The sequence below is a fragment of the Podarcis pityusensis genome (genome assembly GCF_964106645.2).
Source record: "Podarcis pityusensis genome assembly, chromosome: 12".
NCBI classification, from domain to species: Eukaryota; Metazoa; Chordata; class Lepidosauria; order Squamata; family Lacertidae; genus Podarcis; species Podarcis pityusensis.
Window position 1 is genome coordinate 53,498,312 of NC_138037.1, and position 27,877 is coordinate 53,526,188.

Here is a 27,877-nt window from a genome sequence, read left to right on the forward strand (position 1 = left end):
GGAACCGAACTATACAAAATGTACCTATTACATTGTGTGTTACCATGATCAAACTAGTGAAACAAAGTACTAGAAAGCTCATGAGAATTTCCAGTGAATAGCATACAGAATCATCTGGAGCATCACAGAAAGCTATGATAGCTGTAACATTGACTATTTGTCTTTGCCCTGCAGCAGTTTGATCTTACCAATCCCTTTATTGTTTTTTATTATTTATTAAAAGCACTGCTCATCTTGGGGAGCTGTACAACAATCTCAAAATGCATCAGGGTGGATAAAAATCAATGATTTAAAAATGAAATAAGAACCAGATTTTAAAAAAGAAATTAAATTGGATTTTTAAAATAAAATGCTTTTGGAGGAAAAATATTTCCAAAGATAGTTTTCTATTTAAGTGACATTATAGTCCAAAGGCTATTCATCAGGAAATAAGGATTTGTTTTAAGTTTTTCAATTGTTTAACCACATCAGTTAACAAACATGGATCAATATGTTACTGTTTTAGTTAAATAAATTGTTACGAAGGCAATGATTATTTTTCTCCTTCCAATCAAATACAGCAGAAAAGTTATCCAAATATAAACAGTTCTTAAACCTCACTATAATTTCATAATTCTCTGTCTCTGTGTTTCTAATAGCATAACCAAATCAGTATTTTTGATATAACTGTAAAAACTACTTTGAAAATTTAATATTCTAAAAACAAAACCTTCCTCTGGTTGTAAATATGAAGATTATACCAGCAAGAACAAGTCTTTCTAGGAAAAAAAGGGAAAAAAAGATTTAAATCAAGTCTTACTGACTAGTGATTTAAATCAAGTCTGACTGACTAGTGATTTAAATCGTGATTTAAATTGATTTGTTTTAAATCAAACCACCCTGAAATTCATGCCAAAACATTAGAATACAGGAAGAAAGGGCAGAGTTGAATTATAACACACCAGCTGGATAGCTTAGTTGGTTAGAGTGTTGTGCTGCTAACACAAAGGTTGCAGGTTTGATCCCCATATGGGACAGCTGCATATTCCTGCATTTCAGGCGGTTGGACTAGATAATCCTCAGCATCCTTTCCAGCTCTATAATTCTATGATTAATGAAGACTAGGGAGCACAATGTGTTTTAAAAGACACTTAAACATCATTAATGTGGATTGTCTCAGAAGTTCTTGGGGAAGGTAGTTGAAGTTTCATAGGAAATACCCTTCCTCTAGTGGTTGCTAGTTATACTTCCATAGGCTGCAACATGACCTGGAGAGCTTATAATAGTAGTGATTGTGTAAATCAGCAGGAACAAAGGCACCATTTCAGGTATCCTTGTCTGAAGTTGTTTTATGTTGATCTTACATAAATTGTTGACTTGTGTTCATTGAATGTCATCCGAGGATTCCCCCTTAAGGTCTGGTGCCACAGAGTACCTGCAAACTTTTTTCACTGGGTGAATCCTAGGAAGAAAAATGGCACAAATAATATTTTTATCATAATATAATTACTGATTTGGCATTTGTGATGACTGCATGCCATTAAAAACCTTCACTGGGCGTTTTTAAACAGAAGTTGGATGGCCATCAGGGATTATTTAACTGACTTCTGCATTGCAGGGAGATAGAATAGATAACCCTTTGAGTATCTTCCAACTCTACAATTCTATAATTTTCTTGTTTGTAACCCTCTTGCAACAGATCTAGAACTGTGCACAAATACATATTTTGTACTAGTAGTTTAGGTACCAGATAATGTACTAAAAACAGAGTATAGCTAACTGTGGTCTGAACAATTGTAAGTAACTCTTCTTTTCCTCTCTTTCTTCTTTATGAAAATCTGCACCTGCCTGATATTGCTGAACTGCTGGAATTCATCACCTACTATGACTTTTGGCTGTGTCTTGTCTATATCTGGATGGTTGGAATGATGGAAACACATTGTTTACAAAGTAGCTGTAAGTATCTTGATTTTTCAAGCAACTGTTTGCAGCCCATTCTCCTTCATTTATGCCTTTGTTACAAGGGATCCAAATGGATTTTCCCAAGGTAGCTATTCTTTGTAAAGGTATTGCCTTTCTCCAGCACTCAGACAACATATCTGTCTCTTAGGAAACCTTACTTTCCCCCTTTCCTACCCCTTCAGTATGTCTGTTTCTATGATGCTATGTAGAAGTGCTACTGGGCACCTATTGGCTAATATCAATGATATTACTTGTGAAAAGTGACATTACTTTACCCACACCTATTATTTTTAATACTCTGTACTTTAAAAAAAAAAAAAACTTGAGGCAGGTGATAGTGTCATCTTACATGCTTATTGGGTCTAAAATTTCCCAGAAAATATTCCATTTCTGAAAATGTATTTTTCATAAAACTTAATAAATGGGCATGATAACATTAGATAGTTTCAAAGTTGCAGTTATATTGAAGCTTTCTTCATTTGTTCCATCAACAAAAGGAGATAGAATTACAGGGTTTCCCCCCCACCCTCAACCACTGTGCTTCTGCTGCCCCTTCACCTCAACATTTATAGAGGGTTTGTACCTGCAAAGAGAAACTTGCGTACAACTGTGGTGGCTAATACATGCATAGTATTCTAGATACCATTATCTAGATACCATTTTGTTTGATATGTGGAAGTTGAGGGCAGAGCCAGCGGGTATAGTCCTGCTCCCCCTCCCCACGTTATGTGGACAGATCAAGATAAATATTAAGACCAAATAAATGTCATATTCAATTATATCTAATAATAATCACTTCAGGTGTAGTAAGCTTAATACTGTAATAGTTTTTAGTGCACTTTATTTTTTCCTAATCGAACCTTTCAGTTCAAATATATTTTGGCTGCTGGAAACTTTTGTAAAATCAACACAACATATTTCTTTGGTTTTCATTTGCTAATGTAAGTCGAGTTAGCATCTCATTATATTTAGGACATTGGAATTACCTTATGTACTTGGTTATCTGTAAGAGTTTCTTACTTGCTGTGAGTGGCCTGCCAGTGAGGCTAAAACCCCATTACTGCTGTTCATTCCATCACATACTCCTGTGCTTCTTTTTAAAGTTTTCCTCTAGTCTATGAAAGTTGTACAGTCCTCAAAAAAATATATAGAGAAAAAACCCCTCTTCCTCCCCTTTCAAGAAAGAGAGCAGGATAGTTCCTTTTCAGCAATTTTAATCCTGCTTTCCATTAAATGGGGATGAGAAGTTGTATTGCTGCTGCCAGCATGAGAATAAGTGATGAGGTATAGTTCTGTATTGTGTGAAAAAGCTGATCCAATTGACAGCTCCTGCTTTATGTATTAAAAAATAATCTTGAGCAGGCATTGTAAAGGCTTTCTGGAGAACAAAATGCTTTAAGGAAATGTTAGCAAACAGAGCTTTGTTAACTTCTGAATTTTATTTCTTCAATCTAAAATAACAGTTAAATGGATAGTAGGAAGCCATAACTATGCTGTTCCACCCACTGTTTTTAAACCACACAGCTGAGACTCTCCTAGTTCTTCCTAAAATGAGAGCTGGCTCACAACAAGCAGTTGTAGCCAATCACCTGGCCCTGGGCAACTGCTACGCTTTTCTGAAGCATTTGCCAGAGCCAGTCAAATGACGGAGCCACAAATTTTTTACAGATGGCTGAAGTTCTCTGCCTATTGCAGATGATAGAATGAGCGGTATCTGAAAATATGCATTCCCAGCAGGGAATAACCTTCCAAGTCATTGCTGTTTGCTTCTGGGGTCAGTCAGTATGTTCATGCCATGAACAGAAGTGTCATGAGTCCTGAATGCCTTTGCATTGTGTATTTAGATTTTCAAAAATTATGTGATTGACTAAAAATATTTACAAGGAGTAGGGAGGAGTGTGTATACAAGTTGAGATGCTGGGAAGGCACTATCTTTTTGTAACTAACACGTAGAATAAGCACTACAACAGTTGTCCATAGTCAGTATGAAATTATAATTGTCCTAGACGATAATATGAATTTATATATTTTTATCTTAGCAACAGAAGAACCTTGAAGGATATGTGGGGTTTGCAAATCTCCCCAATCAAGTTTATAGAAAGTCAGTGAAGAGAGGCTTTGAATTCACGCTCATGGTTGTAGGTAAGTTGTACTTTAGCACGTGTCAAATGGTGACTGCCTTCTTTATTAAAAAATAATAGATAATAAATTGATTTACATATTAACAAATTGCCTGTGTCATAGTTTAAATTCCACTTTGGACGTTCATTGCTTTGAGCATGCAAAGAAAGAAAGTTTGAATGTGGTTACAGTGTGTATTGCAAGGTTTGAAAATGCTTGCCCTGCTCTTAGAAAGTGGCACAAGGCATTCAGGTTGTGATGATTTCAAGGTTTAGATTTTTGCGGAAGGGAGAAGTTGAGCTGAAAAGCTTTGAGCAGACATTTACTTGAATCTTTATAATGTTTGTTTGTTTGTTTGTTTGTTTGTTTGTTTATTGCCTGCTCTTAACTCTAAGGTCTCATGAAAACATAATATTAAAAAGAGCTTGCAACAACTTGCCATCATAAAATTAAGATGGGTTCTGTAAATTTACACCTCAAATGTCAAAGGCCTAGGTAAAGAGGTACATCTTTAGCATTCTGTGGAAGCTGTACAATGAAGGTGCCAGGTTCTCTGTGGTGAGGGAGTTCCGCAGCTTAGTGGCTGCCACTAAGAATGCCCTCTCCCAGGCCACTGCCGAGCCTTTGAGGGTGGAGCAAGTACCAAGAAGAAGTCCCCTACTGATTCCAGTTTTCAAGAGGGTCTGAAGGGAAGGAGGTGGTCTTTCTGATATTTGGAGCCTAAGTTGTTTAGGGGTTTAAACACCAACATGAACACTTCAATTGGGCCTGAAAATGATGTGGCAAGCAGTGCAGTTGTTTTAAACCAGGGGTTCTATGAGATATTAGTGGGACCCCGGGAAATAATCTGGCTTCCAAGTTGTCTTCAAGGGCATCCCAACATAGAGCACATTGCAGTAATCCAATCTGGAAGCTATCAGAACATGCAAAGGAAGGGAAAACATTGTTTCATTCTGGTTTGGTTCATGTGTCACACTAAGCCAAACCAGTTTGTGGCAAATCTAGAGAGAGCTTAACCACAAGGCTGGGTTTGGATAAAGTTTGGCTTAGCTCAGCATGGGGTGGCAGCAGAAAGAACAAAGAAGGAACCTAGTGGTTGCAAGCTCCTCTCTGGGAACCCACATGCTTGTGTAGCACCACTAAGCTACGAGAATCTTTTCGGCTCCAAATGCCCTGCCCATGTATTGGCAACTACACCATTGTAACGTGATTGAGAGGTGGCCAGCCCTGCCTACCTCTCAAATTGCTTATGTGGGGTTTCCACATACCTGACAACTAGCTTCAAAGCCCTTTGCTGTTTGCAGAGGTATTTAAGGCAGCCCCCACACCCTTAGAGTCTCTGGAGGCTGAAACAGGAGCATGGGGGTTATATTAAAGCCTTTTGCAAAAGCACTCTTTAAAGCAGATCTGCACTTCTCTTTTAAGCCGAGTGGGTGCTTGAGACGAGGCATTACTCACTCATTTAAAGGAGAAGCGCAGGGCTGCTTCTAATTTCACTTTTGATGAGTGGGGATTAAATCCTGTTGCCTTGGCTGCACAGTCCTGTTCTTGATGGGCAGCTGAATGTGGTTTGGGGGAAACGGCATTGTAGGCTGAAGTGGACCCACAGGCGATTTGCAGACCACAGGTTCCCCACCCATATACTAGGCCATAATTTGGCTTAGCAGGACATGTGAACCAGGCCAATAATGGCTCTGTATTCACTTCAAGTATATTTCAAGTATACAATATTACAATTTATATGGGTGGTGTAGGCTGTCACTTACTACCTGACAGCAGGCATTCAATGCTGTAGAGGGTATTAAAACCTCAAAATGACATGGCTGAATGTTGTTTCATGAACAAACATCATAGAGGACTTGCTCAAGTGCTTTTCATCAGGGCATTGAAATGGACAATTCCGTTTTTCCAAAGTGGTGAATAAATGGCAAAATTGCAACTTTTCATTGCATATAATCTTGCTATGAATTTCAGTTACAAGAGTTTAGTGTTAAAACTACTTTAAATCCACTTTTCTTCTGTTTGTGAATAAGTTCCCTGATCTGACTGGCTGTTGTCCATGCATAAAAGATGCTTGAAATGTTGATTGTAGGTTTGCCAAGAATTTCTTCATCTGTGCCAGTTGTCCTGCGCTCATTATTGGTTGCCTAGATGGCTGCATTTAGTTTCTGTAAAAATTGTTAATTTATATTCATTCAGAAGCTGGAGTAGTTTTACTTGGATCACTTTCTTCAGGCTTTTCTGGTTAGGGGTGTGAACTTCCTGCATTTCAATTTCTCAAACTAGAGCAGAGAAAGGATTGTGATGGAGGCAAAGGTCAGCTAAAATGTCTGTGTGCAAAAGAACTGTAGTGGAGCCAAATAACTTGTTCAGATGTTTTATCTAGAAAAGCTGCATATTATCACTCTCTGTAGTTGTCGAACTGCATTCTTCAGTTTGTTAATAAATGTACTTCCAGTTATTTGAAATACATAACATTGGTGGCTTTTTAACATTGATTTTAAACATTAAAGCTGGTCAGTTCCATACATTGTTTGGCGCCTTAACTAAATTATTTCTTTAGCATCACTTTTTTATTGAGCAGTTTAGGCTCTCTTATGCACATAGTACGTGTGTGGCATAAGCTTATCTAATAGTGTACGTTTTTAAAAGTTTAATGCTGTGGTTCTCAGTTTTGGGATGGGCACTTCTTGCCAGTGTTTCAGATATTCCAAGGAAGGATTGGATCCTGATTATATTATGGATTATATTCCTCTTGTTTCCTGCCCTCACTTTCTCAAACACTTGGCTGAATTGGAACACCCATTACTGGGAACAGTGGATTTGTAGGGATAACTGTTCTCACTACCCATCACCCCAGTATATCTTAGGAAATGCTGTTGCTTTGTTCTGATGGGGTTGGGTTCTTTTAGCTGACCTAGAGGAATGCACTGGAAGTTACTTAGAAGAGAATGGAACTGGTGTCGGTAAATGAATGATGGTGTTTCTTGGGAGCTGTCTGATGAGAAGATGTAGGCATAATATGTTAGTAAATCATTTGCTGCCTCTACTTCTGCAAAGTGCCATGCAGAGCCACATTCCCCATGTAATGCATGACTTGCTGAGTCTGGGATCTCTCTGCCTTTTGGTTACTCACCCCACAATGATGTGTGAAATTGCCTCCCCACCCCCCCAAAAAAACCCTGCTCTTGTTTAAACTCTGTAGTCAGAAGTTTTCAGTGTGATATATGGGTCTGTCTTATCTACTTTGAATTGATTTAAGCTGATATTGTCACTCAAACCGGAGGAATGGAGACTTGCAAATGAATGCAAGCAGAACTAGTTCCCAACCTGGCTATTGAAAACCATTGGGGAATAGTGGTACATGACCCCAGTCAAGCTTGCAAAAATTTATCATTTGCCCGATAACAAATGTTGGAAATGTAAAGAAACTGAAGGTACATTCTTCCACCTTTGGTGGACATGCCCAAGGATTAAGGCTTTCTGGGAAATGATATATAATGAACTGAAAAAGGTATTTAAATATACCTTCTTGAAGAAACCAGAGGCCTTTCTCCTGGGCATAGTCGGTCAATTGGTGCCAAAGAAGGATAGAACCTTTTTTATGTATGCTACAACAGCAGCAAGAATACTCATTGCAAAGTATTGGAAGACACAAGATCTACCCACTCTGGAAGAATGGCAGATGAAGCTGATGGACTATATGGAACTGGCAGAAATGACTGGCAGAATCCGAAACCAGGGAGAAGAGTCGGTGGAAGAAGATTGGAAGAAGTTCAAAGATTATCTACAGAAATATTGTAAAATTAATGAATGTTAGAATGATGTTGGATAGAAATTAAGTGGTTTCTAGCTGTAATGCTTTAAGGGAATATGAAAAAGGGGTTGTTAAGAGGTAAAAATCTAATGTTACTATTTTAAGACCAAAGATTAGGATAAACAAAGAGGGTAAGGATTTGCTGAACCAACAAACTGAACTGGAATACAAAAAAGGGAGGTATGAGGAGGTCCGGGAAACAAGCTAAAGAAAAATAAGCAATGGAAAATCTTGAGTGTTTTTAATCATTTTTATTTTGTATTTTTCCCCCTCATTTTTTATTGTAAAAATCCTAATAAATATCTTATATATAAAAAAAGAAAACCATTGGGGAATATAGGCAACTCTCCACTCACACACGAATGTGCGCACGTGCCATTTTTGGATCTGAAAGTGGGTAGGGACCTCCGGAATGGGGTGGAACGGGGGAATCCCCACTCCCATGCATCCTGGTGACATTCACAGTGGTTGGGAACGGAACCCCAGCGTAAGTGGCTATTCCCCTGTAATCAGATTTTTAAAATAGTGTTTTCTTTAGAGATGTCAGGATGTTAAAATTGCCTCAGACAGGTTGTTATTGTGCCTCTGCCTTAAAAGAAAAATCACAGTATTTCATACTATTGTTCATATAGAAATGAAACTTGGCCAAGGGATAGTTATTTGTTGGAATGTCCTTGAATGCTTCCTACTTATTCTTGGACAGTTTCTTAGATGATGATAATTTAGTGAGCTTCCACATGTTCCTGTGATTCTCTTGTTTGTGGAGGTCTGCAGGATTATGTCCTGTTCTGCTCCTTCCTACCCCATCCCTTCTTCAAGGGTTTGCTGCGAGGAAGAATGGTGCAGGTTTTCCAGTGGAGTAGCTGGAGTTATACATGATGGAAGGACAAATCTGTGGGACAGTTGTAAAGGAACATTAAAGTCATTAATACAACTTGAGATTCATGGGGAATGACAATTTTCTGAAGTAAACCTATTTCAGCTAAGTTAATGGTTTCCTTGTGGTGTGCAAGTGTTCCCTCATTCTAAAATTGTGAGATAGTTATGTTGCATTGTTGTAACTGGCAGCCAATTGAATTGCTATTCTTGTTTTAAGAAACAAAACATTCATCACTTTACCAAATGCAATGGAGAGAAATTAGATGCTTGGCTCTTAGTTATTTCATTAAAATATATACACCACTTGATTGTAAAAAACAACAACCCTCAAAGCGGTTTACAAAAAGATAAAACAATAAAACTGAGAAACATTCACAGTCCTACTTTAAAACATACAAAAGTTAAAATACTAAAACAAATTAAAATTGCCTCAACTTTCTAAGCATCTGGGTAGGTTTGTCTAAACAAGAATGTTTTTAGCAGGTACCGGAGAGTACAGTGAAGGTGCTTGCTTGATCTCAAGAGGCAGGGAGTTCCAAGGTGTAGGTGCTGCCACAATTTCACAATTTAATTCTTACAAATGTGGAAACAGTTGAGTGGGCATGTGGGGTAGGGTGATCTTGTAGGTAAACCGGTCCCAAGTTGTTAAGGGTTTTTTTTGCTAATACTAACAATTTGAATGTGGCAACTAGTCCTGATCTCTGAACAAAGGTGTTATACACTGACGAGGCCTTGCTCCTGTCCTCACGTGCTAGTACTGTTAACCAGTTGTATTTTATATAAAGCGTATGCAGCAAATGTGATAAACAGTTCAGTACTATAACTTGTGCAAAATTTCGGATTTTGTGACTGCAAACGTTCCAGTCATGCAGTAGACACCCAAAAGCAGAGCTGAAATCTAGCTTGATAGAACACACTCAAAAACAGGGAGCAACCATTTTAGGCGTGTCCAATTGACATGTGGATCCTTTTGGACCCAGAATAAGGCAGAATGTGGGACAGAATGTGCTTATACGTGCTCTACCGATGTGCGGGGGCCGGGAATGGCACCACTGTGTGAAATGTTCACTGCCTATACTATCTCAAATACAGCTGCACTCTTTCAGCTATATATTGTAAGTCTAACTTCATACGATTTGCTTTCTAGTAAGTTTCAATCCAAATTCTAATTAATTCATAAGATGTTCTTTTAAAAAGGTGGCTAATCTAATACAAGTGTACATTTTTTCTCTAACAGGCAGTGGGAAATTATATAGTGTCCACAAAAGCATAGGTTTGTTCAAAGAGTAATTCTGTAATTGCAGTGCAAGTCATCTTGCTCCATAATTAAAGAAATTTACCAATCTAAAAACAAACTATGTTAACCAGTGTATATATAACACTTAAAACCTACTTCAATTTTTTATATAGCAGCAACTGTGTTTACATTGGCCAACAAATTACAAGTGTGAACTGCTTTTGAGGATTTGCACTTGCAGCTTAAAAATGTATTTTTTTAGGTGCAAACACACTCTTAAGGTATGGTTGCTATTCTACATGAGTTGTAGAAAATCAAATCAACCTGTCTAACCAGTTTAGTGGAACAGTTCCAGTGAGCAGCAGCAAAAGAGACTTCTGAAAAAATCGCAGCTTTCCCCGTGTGGAAAAAGTTCTGGGAATAGCCTGGATCATACTTGAAATTAGTATACTGTTGGAAGGCATTCATTGATAGGTTGCTTGAAGGGACAGGGAATGGGTATCTTCACAGCTCGAGAAGTGTTTCAGGCTTTGCTTCACTTGAGACTGACACTGATCTTTTGGCTTCTTATATACAATCATATCCCAAGCAATCTCACTGCATCCAGTAGGCAAGTAAACATGAATTTAATTTAAGGGACAGTAGCTGGCCTTACTGTTGCTAGTTTAAGGTATGCTGCCCAGAATATTAGTAAACTTTTTATATGAGGCTTGCATTGGATAACTTGAAACTTTACTTTCTCAAACAAGGCTTTCTGCTGACTCAGCAGATTTAGGCAGCTCGCAGTACATAGGAAAGCCTAAAAGATGTTTGTAGAATTGCTACATAAATAGTGCTGACTGGTGCATATCTAACTCAAATTCCAAAAAGGACGTTGTTTTTGTTTTTATTCCCTTACTATAGCCTAGCAAGGGATGCGGGTGGCACTGTGGTCTAAACCACAGATCCTAGGGCTTGCCGATCAGAAGGTTGGCAGTTCGAATCCCCGTGACGGGGTGAGCTCCCGTTGTTTGGTCCCACCTTCTGCCCACCTAGCAGTTCGAAAGCACATCAAAGTGCAAGTAGATAAATAGGTACTGCTCCGGTGGGAAGGTAAACGACGTTTCCATGCGCTTCTCTGGTTCACCAGAAGCAGCTTAGTCATGCTGGCCACATGACCCGGAAGCTGTTTGCGGACAAACGCCGGCTCCCTCGGCCTATAGAGCGAGATGAGCATTGCAACCCCAGAGTCGTCCGCGACTGGACCTAACAGTCAGGCCTAGCAAACTGTGAATGGTAGGTAACCTGGTTGCCAAAGCAGTTGAGGCTCCATGGGCCTGTGACTTTAACCTCTCTCCAATGATCCATCTGAGGCTTTAAGTTTTATATCTGAAAACAAATCTCTAGATTTGGGCCTCTAACCTCTGTGATCAAAGCCATAAAAGGATGACTTGTACAGAAATTGGCCAGTCAAAATGTCAAGTTAGTGGCTTCTTCAGGTCAGTGTCAGTGCAGATTGCTCTTTGCCCTGACTTCTAATGACTTAGAAGAATCTAGGGAAGGAAGCCTACACCTCTCAACAAGATGCATTGTTTCTTTCTGACTTGCTTTCATTTACTTAATATGCTAACACCTGGCAATACATCTCCATCTCAATCAGCATGACCCCCTTCTTTGCTAGGAGTGCTGAATGCAAAGGACTACCCCATTCCAGTGGCCCAGTAAGCAGGCTTGGAGTTTGCACACACACTCACTTTATATTAGAAATGCAGCATATTTTAGAGAAGAGATATATTGTTCCTAACCTTGAGGCTTTGTTGTTGTTCTTACTGGCACACAAAATACTGGTTCTGCTACGCTCCTACTGTGTATTTAAATCAGGAGCCACCTGATTTTTGAGCCCACAGACACATTTATAAACTGGAAAAATATTGTGGGCACCAAATGTGTTCTCCCTTCCCCATCTGTAACCTCCCTGTAATCACCCCTCAACATCAAAATCAGGCTTGAAAAATGCCATCTATTGATTATAGCTTGGTAACAATAGGCAAGAAGGAATTGCATGCATATGAGAGGGGCAGCTAGAGGAAGTTCAGAAAGGTATTTTGCAGGAGGGATAGGGCTTTTAGTCCTCCTTCTGACAGCCGCTAACTAGTAAAAACATTTTTGCATGCTGGCAACTTTTATTGACTTATTTGCAAGGCGAGTCATCCTTTTCCTGTTGATTGGAATTTTAAGACTAGGGGGATCTGGAATCTGATGTTCAGAGGACGTCTGGAACTCATGGATCTTGTTAAAGATAAAATTCAAAAATCTCCCTTCCCTTGCTTCAAAAGATGAGAAAGAAGCAAGAGTACATCAGTTATCCACAAAGGCCTGCGCCATAGATGCCATAGCAACTGCCCTAGCTTGAGAGGCTGAGGTAGTTCGTAAAATTTACTACAGCGGTACCTCAGGTTACATACGCTTCAGGTTACATACGCTTCAGGTTACACACTCCGCTAACCCAGAAATAGTATTTCAGGTTAAGAACTTTGCTTCAGGATAAGAACAGAAATCGGGCTCCGGCGGTGTGGCGGCAGCAGGAGGCTCCATTAGCTAAAGTGGGTTTCAGGTTAAGAACAGTTTCAGGTTAAGAACAGACCTCCGGAACGAATTACCGTATTTTTCGCTCTATAACACGCACCCGACCATAACACGCACGTAGTTTTTAGAGGAGGAAAATCCGTAGGCATGCCACCCATAGGCATTCCCTCCATAACATGCACAGACATTTCCCCTTACTTTCTAGGAGGAAAAAAGTGAGTGTTATGGTGCAAAAAATACGGTAAGTACTTAACCCGAGGCACCACTGTATCGTAAACATGCAGGAAGCTGGGCAAATTGCTTGGGGGGTGGGAGGGACCAATTATCACTGCTAATCAGAGCCAGTAGGGATTCTATGTTATAAACAAAGGGAAAGTGAGCAGGAAAGTCTGTTACCACATCATTATCAGTATCATCTGGAATTGGATATTGCAACTGGCTAACAGGAAATAAACATGGGCTTCAAAACTAGAGGACCTCTGTTTATATAGAAACAATAAGGCTGCAGTCCCAATCCCACTTATCTGGGAGTAAGCCCCATTGAATTCAATAGGACTTTTGAGCATATATGGTTAGGGTTGCACTGTAATGTATGAGCTAGCTGCAATAAACCCTTTTTAGTACAGAAATGTCTCGTGTTTGGAAAGGTTGTTATAGGCTTATTGGTTGTTATGTTTTTAAATGATAACACAATGTTTCCCTCTCAGCTACATCAAGATGGATGTTGCCTTCAACTGTTTTCCACTGCATTCAAATTTATTTTCTGTGAGCTGTTTATAGGCCAGTCAGTAAGCATTTTTGTGATCCTTCTAACTACATGATCATTCTAATTGCATTAATATTAACTTTTTTTCTTAAATAGGTGAATCTGGATTGGGGAAATCAACACTAATCAACTCGTTATTCCTGACAGACCTGTATTCTCCGGAGTATCCAGGACCTTCACATAGAATTAAAAAGACTGTGCAGGTTTGCATGGGAAAAAACATATTTTTATTCTAATACAGTGGTACCTCCGTTTTTGAACATAATCCATTGTGGAAGACTGTTTGAGTTCTAAAATGTTCGAAAACCGAAAACTCAGCTAGGCCTCAGGATCTTGCAGTCAGCGGAAGCCGCGTGGCACGTTTGACTTCCAAGGCATGTTTGGAAACCGAAGCATTTTTACTTCCAGGTTTACGGCGTTCGAAAACCGAAATGTTCGTCAACGAAGATGTTCGAAAACCGAGGTACCACTGTATATATTGGTCTGCAAATGGAGGCTACTAGTAGCATGTTGATCTCTCGCATATAAATGAAAATGTACATGCATATATATTACTGCAATTGCATCTTAGCTGTGAAGTAATTGTTCAGCATATCTGAAGAGTACCTTCTGATAACATTAATCAATCATTTGTGATTACTGATGGCTTAGACTGCAATCCTAATGCTGCTTACCTTTGAGTAACACCCATTGAATTCAGTAGGACTGTCTTCTGAATAGATGTTGCTAGAATTGTGTTGTTAGCTGATAGGAAATTGAGGTTTTAAAATGTCTTCAATTTTCATTTCTTTAATGTAATCTGTATACCACGTAAGTGGTTTATGATTAATATAAAATTTACATTAAAATTGGCAATAAAAATGACAGTTGGGGGGTTCACAGTTTGGGGGACATCACACAGAAGACGATTGTCTCCTGCAGATTGTAATACCCTTATTGGCTCAAGGGAAGGAGGTACTTCTGCTGATATTTGGAAAATTCTGTTTACTTTTGCACACTTGACAGTTATTCTATTAACTGTACATTCTATTTAGTCTTTCCTCATTTGCATTACCCTTGATGCTGCTATGAAATATTTTATAATATTTTATAATAAGGAAATGGGGATGGGGGAGAATGTGGGGTGCAACATATTGTTATGTGTATTTGAAAAAGCTGGTAAGTCTAAACATTAGAAAGGCTGTATGTTGATCATGCTTGCTTTTGAAAGAAAACAAGTCCCGATTCTTTCTGTTGCTGCTTCATTAATTCCCAGGCAATAAGTAGACATTAAATTTAAGAAGAGAAACATTTTGAAGTACATTTGAAACTGCATGAAGTATTTTTTTAAGCTGATGCAACTTACATAAAAAAATAAGCCTTTATTCTTCTCTGTAAATTGGTTTTTGCTTTCCTCTGGGTTTTAAGACTGACTTCATAGCAGGGAACTGAACATGAACCTAATCATATCCTGTGAAAAAGACATTTGAAACTTATTTTTGAAAGCGGGGGGGTCACCAGAGAACGTGTCATCCTTTAGGAAATGGGTGATCAAGCAAGAGAGCTTTAATATTCCACAGTCTGGCATAATATTGTTAACATGAACTTGATCTGTGTGACCTGCTTAAGTGCGGTGCATGGGAAAATAGCCATTTGGAATGGAATTGCTAAGGAAAGTTTTACATTCCAGGATTGGAGCTAATTTATTTTCCCTGAACCCTTTGAGAATACTTCTAAAACTAGATAGGATTCATTTGAGCTCTTAAAAGAGATTGACACTAGTTTACAGCTGTTTTCTGGATTCTTTCCAGTTGAGGCTGTTTTCTGAGAATTTGACCATGTATGGATACACACATTCCTTAAAATTAGTAAAGAAAAAAAATAAACTTACTATGAGGAATGAAATGGTGATGAACTCCAGTTTGAACATTAAATTGGATATTGTGTTTAGGATAATGACTAATATTTCAGGAGCACAATTTCTAATTTTGAAATCATCTAATTGATCTTATAGAAATGAATAGAGAAATCTCTGTAAATTCTGTAGGAGGGGAGTTGGGCTTCGCCTATTGACAAGCTTTCCTTCCAATCCAGGGCTAAAACAGGGTGAGGAGCTTCTTGAGACAGCTCTTGCTTTCCAGCTCATGGGCAGAAAACTTCACACTCTCCAGTCACTTGAGGGGAGATATGGTGAAGTCTTAAAACCATTATTCTCTCCCCCCACCCCCACACACACTGGCTTTACTCTTTTGTTAGTTCTTTAAAGAGAAGATTTGAAAGGGCTTGGTCAATTTCTTTGGGTGCCTTCCCAATGAATCAGTTTTATCCTTCATATTGTAATTTTTAAAATAAGAAAATGTGTACTTCCTGTGCTTTATCTTAGTGTTTCATCCCCTTTCTCCAGTCATAGCTGTGTTCTGTTATCTGTGCCTTAGTGGCTTCTTCTTTTGGGTGTGTGTGTATTGTGTAATTCTTGTGTGAGTACACCAAGCATTGCACACACGCACAGAGCCAGTGCAGCAACACACATTACGCAGCACATGGAACGAGGCATCTTCGTAGCAGCCGTGGTGGCAACAGAGGTGCTGACAGTAACAGAAGCATGAGTGGTCGGACTGGTTCACGCATGGTCAGGCTAATCTGTTCTGCTCATGGTGGTGGGAGGAGGAAGCATGTTCCAACTGTTGGGAAGCTATTTGAAGAGACAATAGGCACTGTCAGGTTTCTTTCCTTTTGGGAGAAGAGGGGAGCAGGGAGCTCAGCCTGCTGCTGGATGTTGACATCCCTAAGAGAGGATGTATCTGATACCCTCAGTGTGAAGAGCAGGAGGTTCTCTTAGGCTACTGTCCCCTAAGTAGCCGAGCACTGCAGCCTGTTAGAAGTAGTAGCAGGCACACCCTCTACCAGTGTCATCAGACACCAGCTCTGGTGCCTCCACTCCTCCTCTGGTTACCCCCAGAATGCTGGGATCTGTCTGACTCTGCCATGAGCAAGACTGATTGGTGCTTCTTTTCTTAAGTACAGGAGCAGGCTGCTGGCAATGTAACTTGCTGCATCTTTACTGACTCCTGAGCAAAGAACCCAACTTACAGTAAAAACATTAGTGCTGCATTTGGGCAACTTGAGGACCTATTTTTAAATTTAAAATGTTAAAAATGAACATTTGCACCTGTATAAATGTAATACACCCAGGAAAGCAAGCATTTCCCCCCCTCTTTCATTCCACTCTTTATATTTTACAGCAAAACACAACTAAACCAGTTAGGCAATCTTTGTTAGGCAACAAAGATGCTCTGAAGATGTGCAATTTCACATTCCTTCCTTGGGCCAGTCACCTGAACCTATCTCACATGTCCATTGTGAAGATATGCAGCCATTTTATACCTCCTTCCATAAGGGGACTTTGAGCTCAGAATCGAGGCCCCCTGCTGGCTGTGGGCCCAGAACATTTTTACACTCAGTCCATTCCTCTCGGCAGCCATGATTGGTCCATACGGTTTCAAGCATACCTTCACAAAACATATCTTCCTCCCTTTTTAAAATAAAAACTGGGAATCTCAGGAAAACGGATCTTAGGCAGTTCCATAAACTGAATTTGCTCTCCCTCCCTCTTTCTGTATTTTTTAACCCGGCAGAAGCTCCATAAAAATGCTTTCCAGTTAACAGAAATAAAAACAAACTCTGAGCTTTAATATTTATTTAGAATAAGTTAATAGGAATGTAGTGTACTTGGAAGGTGGTCTCATTCATCAGTTTTTTACTTAAAAGAAGTACCATTTTCATATGTTTAAAATATGATTTTTTCATATATCTATTTTTTAATTCTTTTTTAATTTTCAGGTTGAACAGTCTAAAGTTCTAATTAAAGAAGGTGGCGTTCAGCTGCTACTAACAATAGTTGACACGCCTGGATTTGGTGATGCTGTGGATAATAGCAATTGGTAAGCATGTTCTAATATTAAGAGTGGTGGCTACTAATTTAGAACACCAATAATTTCATTACAAGTGGTTAGGAACACACCCTTGGTTACTTTTAACTATTCTTCTTTAAATACTATCATAAATAGTAAACTCTCACTCTGCTGCTGTATGTTGTGCATCAGGACTAGTAACTGCAGATAGCTAACTTTAATTATTTTTTATGAATTACCCCACAGCCTTGTCAAAATCTGCTTGAAGGCAGATGTGCTCATTTGCACCACTGGCTTCTAGTTGCAGCCACCTCTTCTCCTACCTGGCTCTCTTGCCACAGCTGGTTGCTTTTCCTCTATTGCAGCAGCTGGCCCTATATTTGTAGCCAGAGAAATACTGTTCAAGCTCTCCCTCCTGACTTTTAAAGGGCCACTCTTTAAAGCAAGGTGGGAGCCTGTGCCCAAAAGTGTTGTACTCCCAACTCCCCTCAAGCCCAATTAGAATGGCTAATGGTTGGGAATGTTGAGACTTGCAATCTAACAACACCTGTAGGACACCTGTTTCCCCCAGCCCTACCTTAAAGCCCGAGTCTGGTGGAAATGAGAGAAAATGGTCTGCTGCTGCTGTAAGAACCGCTCTGCATTCTAGCAGTAGCAACTGTAAGAAGGAGAGGGGAAAGACAACACATGAGATGATGGCAGAAGGAGAAAACATAGAATATAGAGGGCACAGGGAGTACACCTCTCCTTAGGCACCTAGGCTGCAGTTCTAATTCTACTTGGGAGTAAGCCTAATTAATTTCAGTAGGACTTCTGCTCTACATGTGGTTGGAGTCGGGAAGTTAGCCATTTACATGGGAGTAAACTGTAGCAAGTTGCTACAGTTGATTCGCAACTTAAGCATATTTAACTTGTGTGCATTTTGCTTTACGCACATGGGCATTTAAAAAAAAAAAAAAGAAGGTAAGAAATGGGTCAGGTGCCCAAGGAAAAGAACTTTGGCAATCCTAAGCACCATTGCACTCACCTCAGGAGAGCATTCGGAGGTGCAGAGAGAGGGAGTGTTTTGAATAAACGTTATTTTGGCTTTTTGCACTATCCCTGGAATGCTACCCTGCATAACTTGAGAGTTGCCTGTGGTAAACCACCCAACTGGAAAATCATATGGCTGTTATAATAACACTTCCTATTTACTGAAAATAAGTACAAACCAGGTGAATGCAAACACCTTAATGTGCAGTACAGTGGTACCTCAGGTTACATACGCTTCAGGTTACATACACTTCAGGTTACAGACTCCGCTAACCCAGAAATATTACCTTAAGTTAAGAACTTTGCTTCAGGATGAGAACAGGAATCTTAAGAATAATTTTTTTATTAACCGACCAATCACATCAAATCAAACCAAATTACATAAATTCCAAATTACACAGCCGAATTTTAAATTTTTGTTGGAGGTACCCATATTTCAAGTTCCGAAGGGATCCAATCAACTTCTTGCTTCTTACTGCTGTTTTAATGTCCACAAATCTAACCTTATGATGTTCACAGTACTATCCAGTCCTTTCTTATTATTTTTCCACATCTCTTGTTGTTATTTTCATATATTTTTCCTTTCTCTTCGTGACCTCTGATAGTCTCCGCAAGCTGGTTAGAACAGTTTGTAATCCTGCGTGGATATTGATTTTTTTATCCAGTAGCCATATCCAGACGTTTCCCATATAACATCACTTCCATACATCAAAACAGTCTTAGCGTTATTAATCTTCACCAATCTGCCTCCTTTCTCAAAACCTCTGAGGAGATTCACTAGGAATGCAGTCTGAAAACAAATCCGTTCTTCCTCCCGGCTGTAAATCCTTTGGCAAGATGGCGACTCCAAATTAATTGCTGCGCCATTCCCAAAAGCTCTTATTGCTTCTCGGTCTCCATAAAGCATACTTTTGGTTAAAGTTTATCTCCACACAGACCTTAATCATCCTGCTTGGGTCAGTTCAACCGATGGTTCTAATGAGGAGGGGTTCTTGTAAATCACATAGAAGGAAAGTAAAAAAGCTTTCCCCCCCATTCAGCCCCGTTGTCAACATACCCCGCCTTTGGTGTATCTTCATCGTAAAATATTCCTGTTTCTCCAGCCCGTCGTCTTCTTTCGCAGAGGTCACTTAAATTAGCAGACTTCACTCCCCTTCTTCACTTGAAATATGTGCATTTGCTTCTTTTGTAATTAATTATTCCAAATTGCTGCAACTAGTGCGCGATCAGAGATAGCGTCCAGGAGAGCCGATGTTCACACGGGGGCATTCTGCCTAGGGCCCTCACCCCCTTCTTTCGAATTAGGGGTTGATTTATGGGCACAGCAGGCAAGGGCAGTGTTCCCCATTTCCTTGGGGCAACAAGGGAGGCTGCCTACTCCCATAACAGCCTCTTAATTACCCCGTGTGGGTCGGAGAGATGGTATTGTCGGCCATCTTCCAATGCGCCCCCTAGTGGCCCCCCAGGATGAGAACAGAAATCATGCAGCTGCGGCACAGCGGCAGCAGGAGGCCCCATTAGCTAAAGTGGTGCTTCAGGTTAAGAACAGTTTCAGGTTAAGAACAGACCTCCAGAACGAATTAAGTTCTTAACCTGAGGTACCACTGTATTAAAATTAAAAGAATCAGTTATATGCTTGTGATCAGTATATCAGTATATCAACAGGTTAATTAATATACAGGTTAGTTAATATTAAGCCAAACAATTTGCTGTGATGCTATTGATGTTACAAGTCAATGATGGTTCTTAAAAATGTGTATTTGCATATTCTAGCTGGCAGCCGGTTATCGACTACATTGACAGCAAGTTTGAAGACTATCTTAATGCAGAATCACGTGTGAACAGACGTCAGATGCCAGACAACAGGGTGCAGTGTTGTTTATACTTCATTGCTCCATCAGGACACGGGTCAGTAGGAAATGTAGCTTGGAATGTGTTTTTCAGTCATTCCGTATCAGCCTCTATGTTAATGATCTGGCTAGATTGCTTCAGAAACTGGATGCATGCCTACCTGCCGTAGGAAATAGAAAGGTCAGGATTATCCTGTATGCAGATGATATGGTTATATTATCTCAGAAAAAGCAGATTGATGTGCTAGCTAACATCTGGAACAACTTGGCATTAATTTTACCAAAATTAAAGCCATTGAATTTGTTAGGGGTTCTCTCATGTTTAACTTGGCAATTTCTAATATCCCATTCAACAGTCTACATTGTTTTGTTATTTAGGGGTCCTTTTTACAGCATCATTGGCATGCTATTATCTTTAAAGCAAGACATCTTATAGGAGCCATCCTTATGCCTTCCAGATGATGTTAAACTCCTACACCCATTAGATGGGAGTTGTAGTCCAACAACATCTGGAAGGCACCAGGCTTGCTATAAGGGTTGCATTATTTTTTTCAGCACAGATGTAATGGTTGTTCAAGGGGCCATCCAAATAGCACTAGGTTCAGCTTTCCTTGTCTGTCTTGGTATTGTTAACCCCAAATGCTCAAATCACTGTAGTTTTTAATTTCAACACTTACAGCTTAAAGTAATAGCTTCTGATACAAAATCTAAAATATACTATGATCCTGGATAAAGTTGCTGGCCTGGAGCTGACCTAGGTCACTGGTTCTTGAACACGTTCCTAAGCCATAGTGCCTGCCAGCCTTCGTTTCTCAGCTCCATGTGGATTCAGCTTCATTCAGTTTCTTTCATCCAGTCCCCATACTAGGTAGAGCCAGATACAGGGACAGTGAGGCTTGTAGCATCAGCCTCAAAAAGGCAAGAGCTGGATGATAGAAGGCAAGTGGCTCACTGAAAGCTACCTTTTTTGAAGCCTATTAATTTTTATTTAATAGATGCTTACTAAAAAAAGGTTACTAAATAATGGCTTAATCAACTGCATAATATAAATGTCTAAAATTAATCTGCTTTCTTAACCTTATGCTGATGATGTGGTTAGAGTTAATAAAGAAAATTACTTACTTGTTTTGGCATTTTTATAGACTGTTTTGGTTCATCTTTGAATTATGTTGTATTATTTCTCCAGTTAAATGGGAACTTCCCTTCTGAATAGTACACACCTCCTTAGAAATTTCCATCAGTCTCAGAATTTGAACAAGCTTTGCTTCCTTTATCCAAATTGACTTGATGGGGACGGTGTCAGTTTTCCTGCCCTTACTACTGGGATTGTGATTTGTCTTCAGTCCCATGTTAGTACTTAATCAGTTGGGTGACACAGGAAACATCCAAGTCAGAAATGTAGTGTCAGTATTATACAATGCTCTATATTCAAAGCTAGTTTTCAGTGTTAAACTCTGATAAGTTTGCAGGTGTAATGTTTGAAAAAATGCTTGGCTTATTCCTCTGTGACACATATTATTGGAGCTATTAAATAGGAAAATGAAATTCTGATAATTCATTACTTTTGTTGTGTGCATTTGATTATACAAAATTTTGCAGTGTAGATGTTCAGAAGGGACTTTCTTAGCTGACAGCCATATTTTGTTGAATCACAATACTCTTTTTTAAAGACTCAAGCCTTTGGATATCGAGTTTATGAAGCGCCTGCATGAAAAAGTGAATATCATTCCACTTATTGCCAAAGCAGACACGCTTACACCTGAAGAATGTCAGCAGTTTAAAAAACAGGTGAATAGAAACTTTTACTATGAGAAAACGGAACTAATATTAAATAGGGGTGGGTGGGTGTACATACTATGTTTCACAGTGTAATTTAAAAAATTAATCCCCAAAGTGGGATCTCAGCAAGATATGTATTTTGGAAGTGGTAAGCTAATTTTTCCCCCGAAGCAAAAAAACATGAATACAGCTCCTGACAAGGGAAATGTGTTCACTGATCTGAACAATGAAAATGTTAGTTCTTTCCATTTTTGTTAAAAGTAAATGTCCTTAATTACCAGGTAGAATAAATATGACATTCTCAATCTAAAACTTGTTGGGTTTTTTGCCAGGCTTGTGCAGGGTTTTAGGGATTTGTCAGTATGTTTTTTGTTTTTGTTACACAGTAATACTTAATCACTGCTGTGAAGTTTACATTTAAAAGGTAGTGGTGCACTTGGAATGTAATTGTGGTTTGAAAATGATACATTGCACTTACTTGTGGTTTCTGTATGCCAGATTGTAACTACCTGTAAGGCAGGTTGGAGACCTTAAGCATAGTTAAGTCAAATCTCCTTCACTGACAGAAAACATAATTCTCTCCGCCCTCAAATCCAGCTTGCAACATATTTCAAGCCCTAAGGAGAATACAGCAAGGGTGCCTGCTGTAAAACCAAAAGTAATGCATCTCTCAAGAGATGGCCGGGTATTCATAATGTACGGCAAATATTTGTTGAATACTGTTCCGACTGTGGCAGGAATCCACCCAATGCTCATGGAAAATTGTAGCATGATATTTTAGAGTAATCAAGTGAAACTTTATTACATGGCATGGCAAAAGCCTGTAATTGTATTGGGACCAGTTGTTTGTTGTTGTAGCAGTTGTGTTCTCAAAATGTTTCTTCTGTACCATGAAAAATAAATAAAAAGATTCTAAAAAGAATAAAAACGAGAAGGCAGCGTGCAGAAATATGGTATGGTGGCTTACTACCGTACAGTGAGAGCATATTTCAGCTCTTGTAGAAAGCTTCCAAATCCTATGAAATGCATTTGGCTAACATAGATAATAAACAATTCACAAGGGATGTGGGGGGCGCTGTGGGTTAAACCACAGAACCTAGGGCTTGCCGATCGGAAGGTCGGCAGTTCGAATCCCCGCAACGGGGTGAGCTCCCATTGCCTGGTCCCTGCTCCTGCCAACCTAGCAGTTCTAAAGCACATCAAAGTGCAAGTAGATAAATAGGTACTGCTTCAGCGGGAAGGTAAACGGTGTTTCCATGTGCTGCTCTGGTTTGCCAGAAGCGGCTTAGTCATGCTGGCCACATGACCCAGAAGCTGTACGCCGGCTCTCTCGGCCAGTAAAGTGAGATGAGCGCCTCAATCCCAGAGTTATCCGCGACTGGACCTAACGGTCAGGGGTCCCTTTACCTTTACCTAGAGAGCTTCCAAATCCTATGAAATGCATTTGACTAACATAGATAATAAACAATTCACAACTGCAAGTGGGACTTGCAGTTCAGTCATATTGGGACAGGAGCCATGTAAAGCTGTTCAGGCCTTTGGAAGAAGGGCAGAGTTTCAGGCAAGTGTAATGAGACACCCCCCCCCCAAAAAAAAACATTCCTCTGCTGTGCTATATAGTGCTAGAGGACTTTGGTTTGCTGCTGGCATCCAGCCCTGAAGCTGAGCATTCTATTACCATAGAGTGTCCTTTCTCTTTTGACTTCATCTTTGAAATATCCTTGTATTCTAAATATCCAAGCATGCATCTTCCAACACACTTCACCACTCCTCACCCCCCAGATGCTAACTTTAAACTGTTAGGGGCTTGCCTAGGCCAGTTACCCCTCTGCCCTGCCCTCCCTTTATTTTTATTTCCCCAACCAGCACCATAACACTCCATGTCTCATGTGTCTCCATGCCTCATGCCTCTTGAGCTCAAATACAGGTGCATTCAATGAATGTGTGCAGTATACCCAACTTACAATTAGGAAATAAAAACAATGGAGAAATCCAAGGATTCTGGCATAACTGTAGTAGACAGAAACATGTCCTTCTCATCCCTGCAAAGCTAATACCACAGACAGGAGTTCCTATATTTGGTGTTCAATGTGAATTAGCAAGTTTGATTTTCAGAAAATTGGATGAATTATTTTTATTATTTCTGACAGGTTAATTTGCCACATACATTTCATATATCCAGGAATCTCACAGGTCCTTTGTCAGGCAGGATGTTTTGTTTATTTTATTTTTAAGTAACTTGCAGATCTATGTATGCTTCATAAGCATGCCAAAAACATTGCTTCTGTTCTCTATTAATATTTTTTTTTCAGATAATGAAAGAAATTCAAGAGCACAAAATTAAAATATACGAATTCCCAGAGACAGATGATGAAGAAGAAAATAAGTTGGTTAAAAAGATAAAGGTACAAAAATTTAGAAATTGGTATAACATCTCATCCTGAGCTTTATACTTTGAACACAGAATGCTCTATAGATGGACTTCCTTCTTTGCTTTGGTAGAAAGAGCTGTTCTGTGCTTGCAGAGCTCCCTACTATATTGAAGGCACTGGGGGAACCCTTGCATGCAACCCCCCCCCCAAGTGCCTAAACATACCAGACATTGCTGTGTAATAACACTGGCTTTGTAGGGAAGTATGTTTTTGCTTCAAATAATAGATAATCTGCAGTTTGCCGTTTGCCCAAACCTGGACAAACTGGCTAATTTCAACTATTGTTAGTCATTTTCTGGGCTTCTATCAGCACTTGGAAATCTTAATGTGTTTCTCAGAAGGTTTCTAACATCTCAATTTTTCTCTCCCTCGTTTATTTTACAACCTTGTTCTCCTTTTGTTTGCTGGTTCTGAAGGGGTGTGTACTTGTGGTTTACCTAGGGCAGTTGTGGTAAATTTTTTCAGTCTTTCTGTTGTGTGATACAGGGGGAATGCCTCGTGGGAGCTATTCTAATGTGAAGAGGCGTAGCTCAATGGCATAGCATCTGTCTGGAATCCTGAAAAGGCACTTCCAGCCAGTGTAAAAAAATACTCAGCTGGATGGTTTGACTTGGTAGAATTGTTCTGTAGAATTGCAAAAGCGTAGTAACGGGGAATGTATCTCAGATAGAAACGTAGGGAAAGATTTCTGCTTGAGACATTGCAAAGATGATGCCACTTGGAAAATACTAGGGTCAATGGAACAATGGTCATCTATTTTCTGTTTGGTTTTTAGCAAATGGAGGCAACTAAACCCGACCCCTTTGCATGAAAAACATGTGCTCTACCATTGAGCTATGGCCTTTCCCATATAATGTTTCAAAAGTCCCTTTTGTTTATATCCAACTGGGATATTTCGTGTATTCAGAGGAGTAAAACTATGTACTTACACCCCCAAAATATACTCTTTCTGTCCTCCAGGACCGTTTACCTCTTGCTGTAGTAGGTAGCAATACTATCATTGAAGTCAACGGCAAGAGGGTTAGAGGAAGGCAATATCCTTGGGGTGTTGCAGAAGGTAAGTGCACAAAAGGCCATGTGTGAACTTCCCTGTAATCCCAAAAAACATTAATAGGGTTGTGATTTGATTATATTCTGCTTTTCCAATAGTACACTCAAGGCAGCCAACAATATAACGTTATTACAGTAGCTTTTGTGGTTTTTTATTTGAACACATGATACATATAGTGACATTGTAATAGTGCAACATCAAATAGCTAGAATGGCTTCCCTTTCTGCTTTTTTCCCTTAAAAATTAGTAGCAACGATGGTAAATAGAGGGTTGGCTTCCATAGTGTCCCTTCACCCCATCTGCTACTGGCAGATGTCTGTTTCCTGTATTTAAAAAATGTGACATTTTCCCCCTACAGTTGAAAATGGTGAACACTGTGACTTCACAATTCTAAGAAATATGTTGATAAGGTAAGCAAGTAATGTGCAGCGCTGGTTTTGGGAATAGTTTTCCTTCCTTCCTTCCTTCCTTCCTTCCTTCCTTCCTTCCTAGTTCTGTTGTGGTTATTGGGAGGCCTTCCACATTGCTGGACCACATTGGAAGACTAGCTAAGTAGACCCATTCCTTTCGTGAATTCTGTGGAAAAGAAACTGGTATATTGTAATACTTTCTCTTTTTAACCGAAGGTCATCTGAATAAATGATGAACTTTTAAAATAAAAAAATATATGCATGTACTCAGTGGCCACTTTTAGTGTGTATAGTAGGATTTTTTCTGGTCAGGAAGAAATATTAAAAACTTAATATTTCCTGATATAGCTTTGACTATATTTGGCTACATTTTCATAACAAAGCAAGCAAAGGAAAATCTATTTTTTAATTTGTGAAAGTCGGCTGTTGAATATACCTCTGGATATTTTGGAATTGATATGTCAGTTGATGGGATGTGTAGGTGCTTTTTTGGAGACTAGAGTTTTAACAAGAAGGTGCAAGATGCAGAAATCACAGTCTGATCCTGAGTATTCTTACATAAAAGCAAGTTCCACTGAATTAGATAGGGATTCATTCAATTTAATGTGTGTTAGGATCAAGCTATAAATTTGGGAAATACTTGTACATCAGACATTTTTTGGGGTGGTGATTATGCTAAGAGGCATAATTTGGTTCCACAAATCTATTAAGTACATATGCAAAACATTAATGTATCCTCCCTATTGGGTATATTATATATGTATAGAATTCTCTAAACATGAAGTCGTTTGCATATTTCTTTAAGAACAATAAATCACTGTCTAAAGCACTTTTACATTTTAAAGCCACATGCCAAATGTTTTGCTTATTAAAATTAATGTTGTATTTATCAGCTATTCTTTGGTAAAGGAAAGTTACTGAAAAGTTCTTCTTTTTCTTAAATAGAACTCACATGCAGGACCTGAAAGACGTCACTAATAATGTCCATTATGAGAACTACCGAAGCAGAAAATTGGCGGCTGTTACGTACAATGGAGTTGACAACAACAAAAACAAAGGGCAGCTAACAAAGTAAGTGGTAGTAAAAGTGGTGATATGGTTTTTCCCACAAGTTCATGGAAAATTTGTTTTGGATCACATATTTGGCCATTCAGTCAAATCCTTACAGGCTCATACACCACCAAAGTAATTGTTACAACTTACTTACTATTATTTATTACAGTTGTTTGTTTATATCTCACAGTTTACAAGAAACATTAACCTACCTTTTACCTTTAACTACAAGTTTCCTGTATGGATCATTTCCTGTATGGATCATTTCAGCCAGTGAGAAAAAAGAGTGGGGCCTACTGGCAAGCAGGGAGAGGAATTTATTTGTTGTCGTGCCCATCCTATGGAATCACCTCCCCTCAGATTAAATCAGCACCACCAGTAGTGTGCTTCCAGCACTTGTTGAAAAATTATGTATTTAGTTGGGCCTTTGGGGTGCATTAATCTGATCTGCTGTGCTTCAGGTCGTTAAGGATGCTGTAGAATTTATTACTCAATGTATTGATTTTAATTTATTTATTTTATTAAATTTATATACCGCCCTTCATCCAAATATATCGGGGCAGTTCACAAGATAAAAATACAGGATAGGTAAAGGTACCCCTGACTGTTAGGTCCAGTTGCGGATGACTCTGGGGTTGCAGCGCTTATCTCGCTCTATAGGCCGAGGGAGCCAGTGTTTGTCCGCAGACAGCTTCCGGGTCATGTGGCCAGCATGACTACGCTGCTTCTGGCGAGCTAGAGCAGCGCACGGAAACACCATTTACCTTCCTGCCAGAGCGGTACCTATTTATCTACTTGCACTTTGGCGTGCTTTCGAACTGCTGGGTGGGCAGGAGCTGGGACCGAGCAATGGGAGCTCACACCGTCGCAGGGATTCGAACCGCCAATCTTCTGATTGGCAAGCCCTAGGCTCTGTGGTTTAGACCACAGCAACACCCGCAGGATAGAAGCACAAAATATATTCGCTGGCAGTCAACGGTCATAACATTTTTAAATAATGGGTGGGCAGAAGTTTTTAGTTTTTGTAATATCAGCAGGAGTAGAAAGTTGTTGT

General features: G+C 39.4%; 1 protein-coding gene across 2 annotated transcripts in view; it reads left to right on the top strand.

Annotated features, from left to right (window-relative positions):
* The first annotated feature begins 3,981 nt into the window (after window positions 1-3,981).
* The window catches only part of SEPTIN7 (septin 7), a 37,389-nt gene continuing 13,493 nt past the window's right edge, over window positions 3,982-27,877 (top strand). For both annotated transcript variants that reach the window (XM_080975958.1, XM_080975959.1), the window contains exons 1-9: window positions 3,982-4,083; window positions 13,423-13,529; window positions 17,146-17,246; window positions 20,022-20,156; window positions 21,769-21,886; window positions 24,190-24,282; window positions 25,270-25,366; window positions 25,719-25,770; window positions 26,716-26,841. In XM_080975958.1, the coding sequence (XP_080832084.1) occupies window positions 4,074-4,083; window positions 13,423-13,529; window positions 17,146-17,246; window positions 20,022-20,156; window positions 21,769-21,886; window positions 24,190-24,282; window positions 25,270-25,366; window positions 25,719-25,770; window positions 26,716-26,841 (839 nt within the window). In that variant the 5' untranslated portion in view covers window positions 3,982-4,073. The remainder of the gene's footprint in view (window positions 4,084-13,422; window positions 13,530-17,145; window positions 17,247-20,021; window positions 20,157-21,768; window positions 21,887-24,189; window positions 24,283-25,269; window positions 25,367-25,718; window positions 25,771-26,715; window positions 26,842-27,877) is intronic.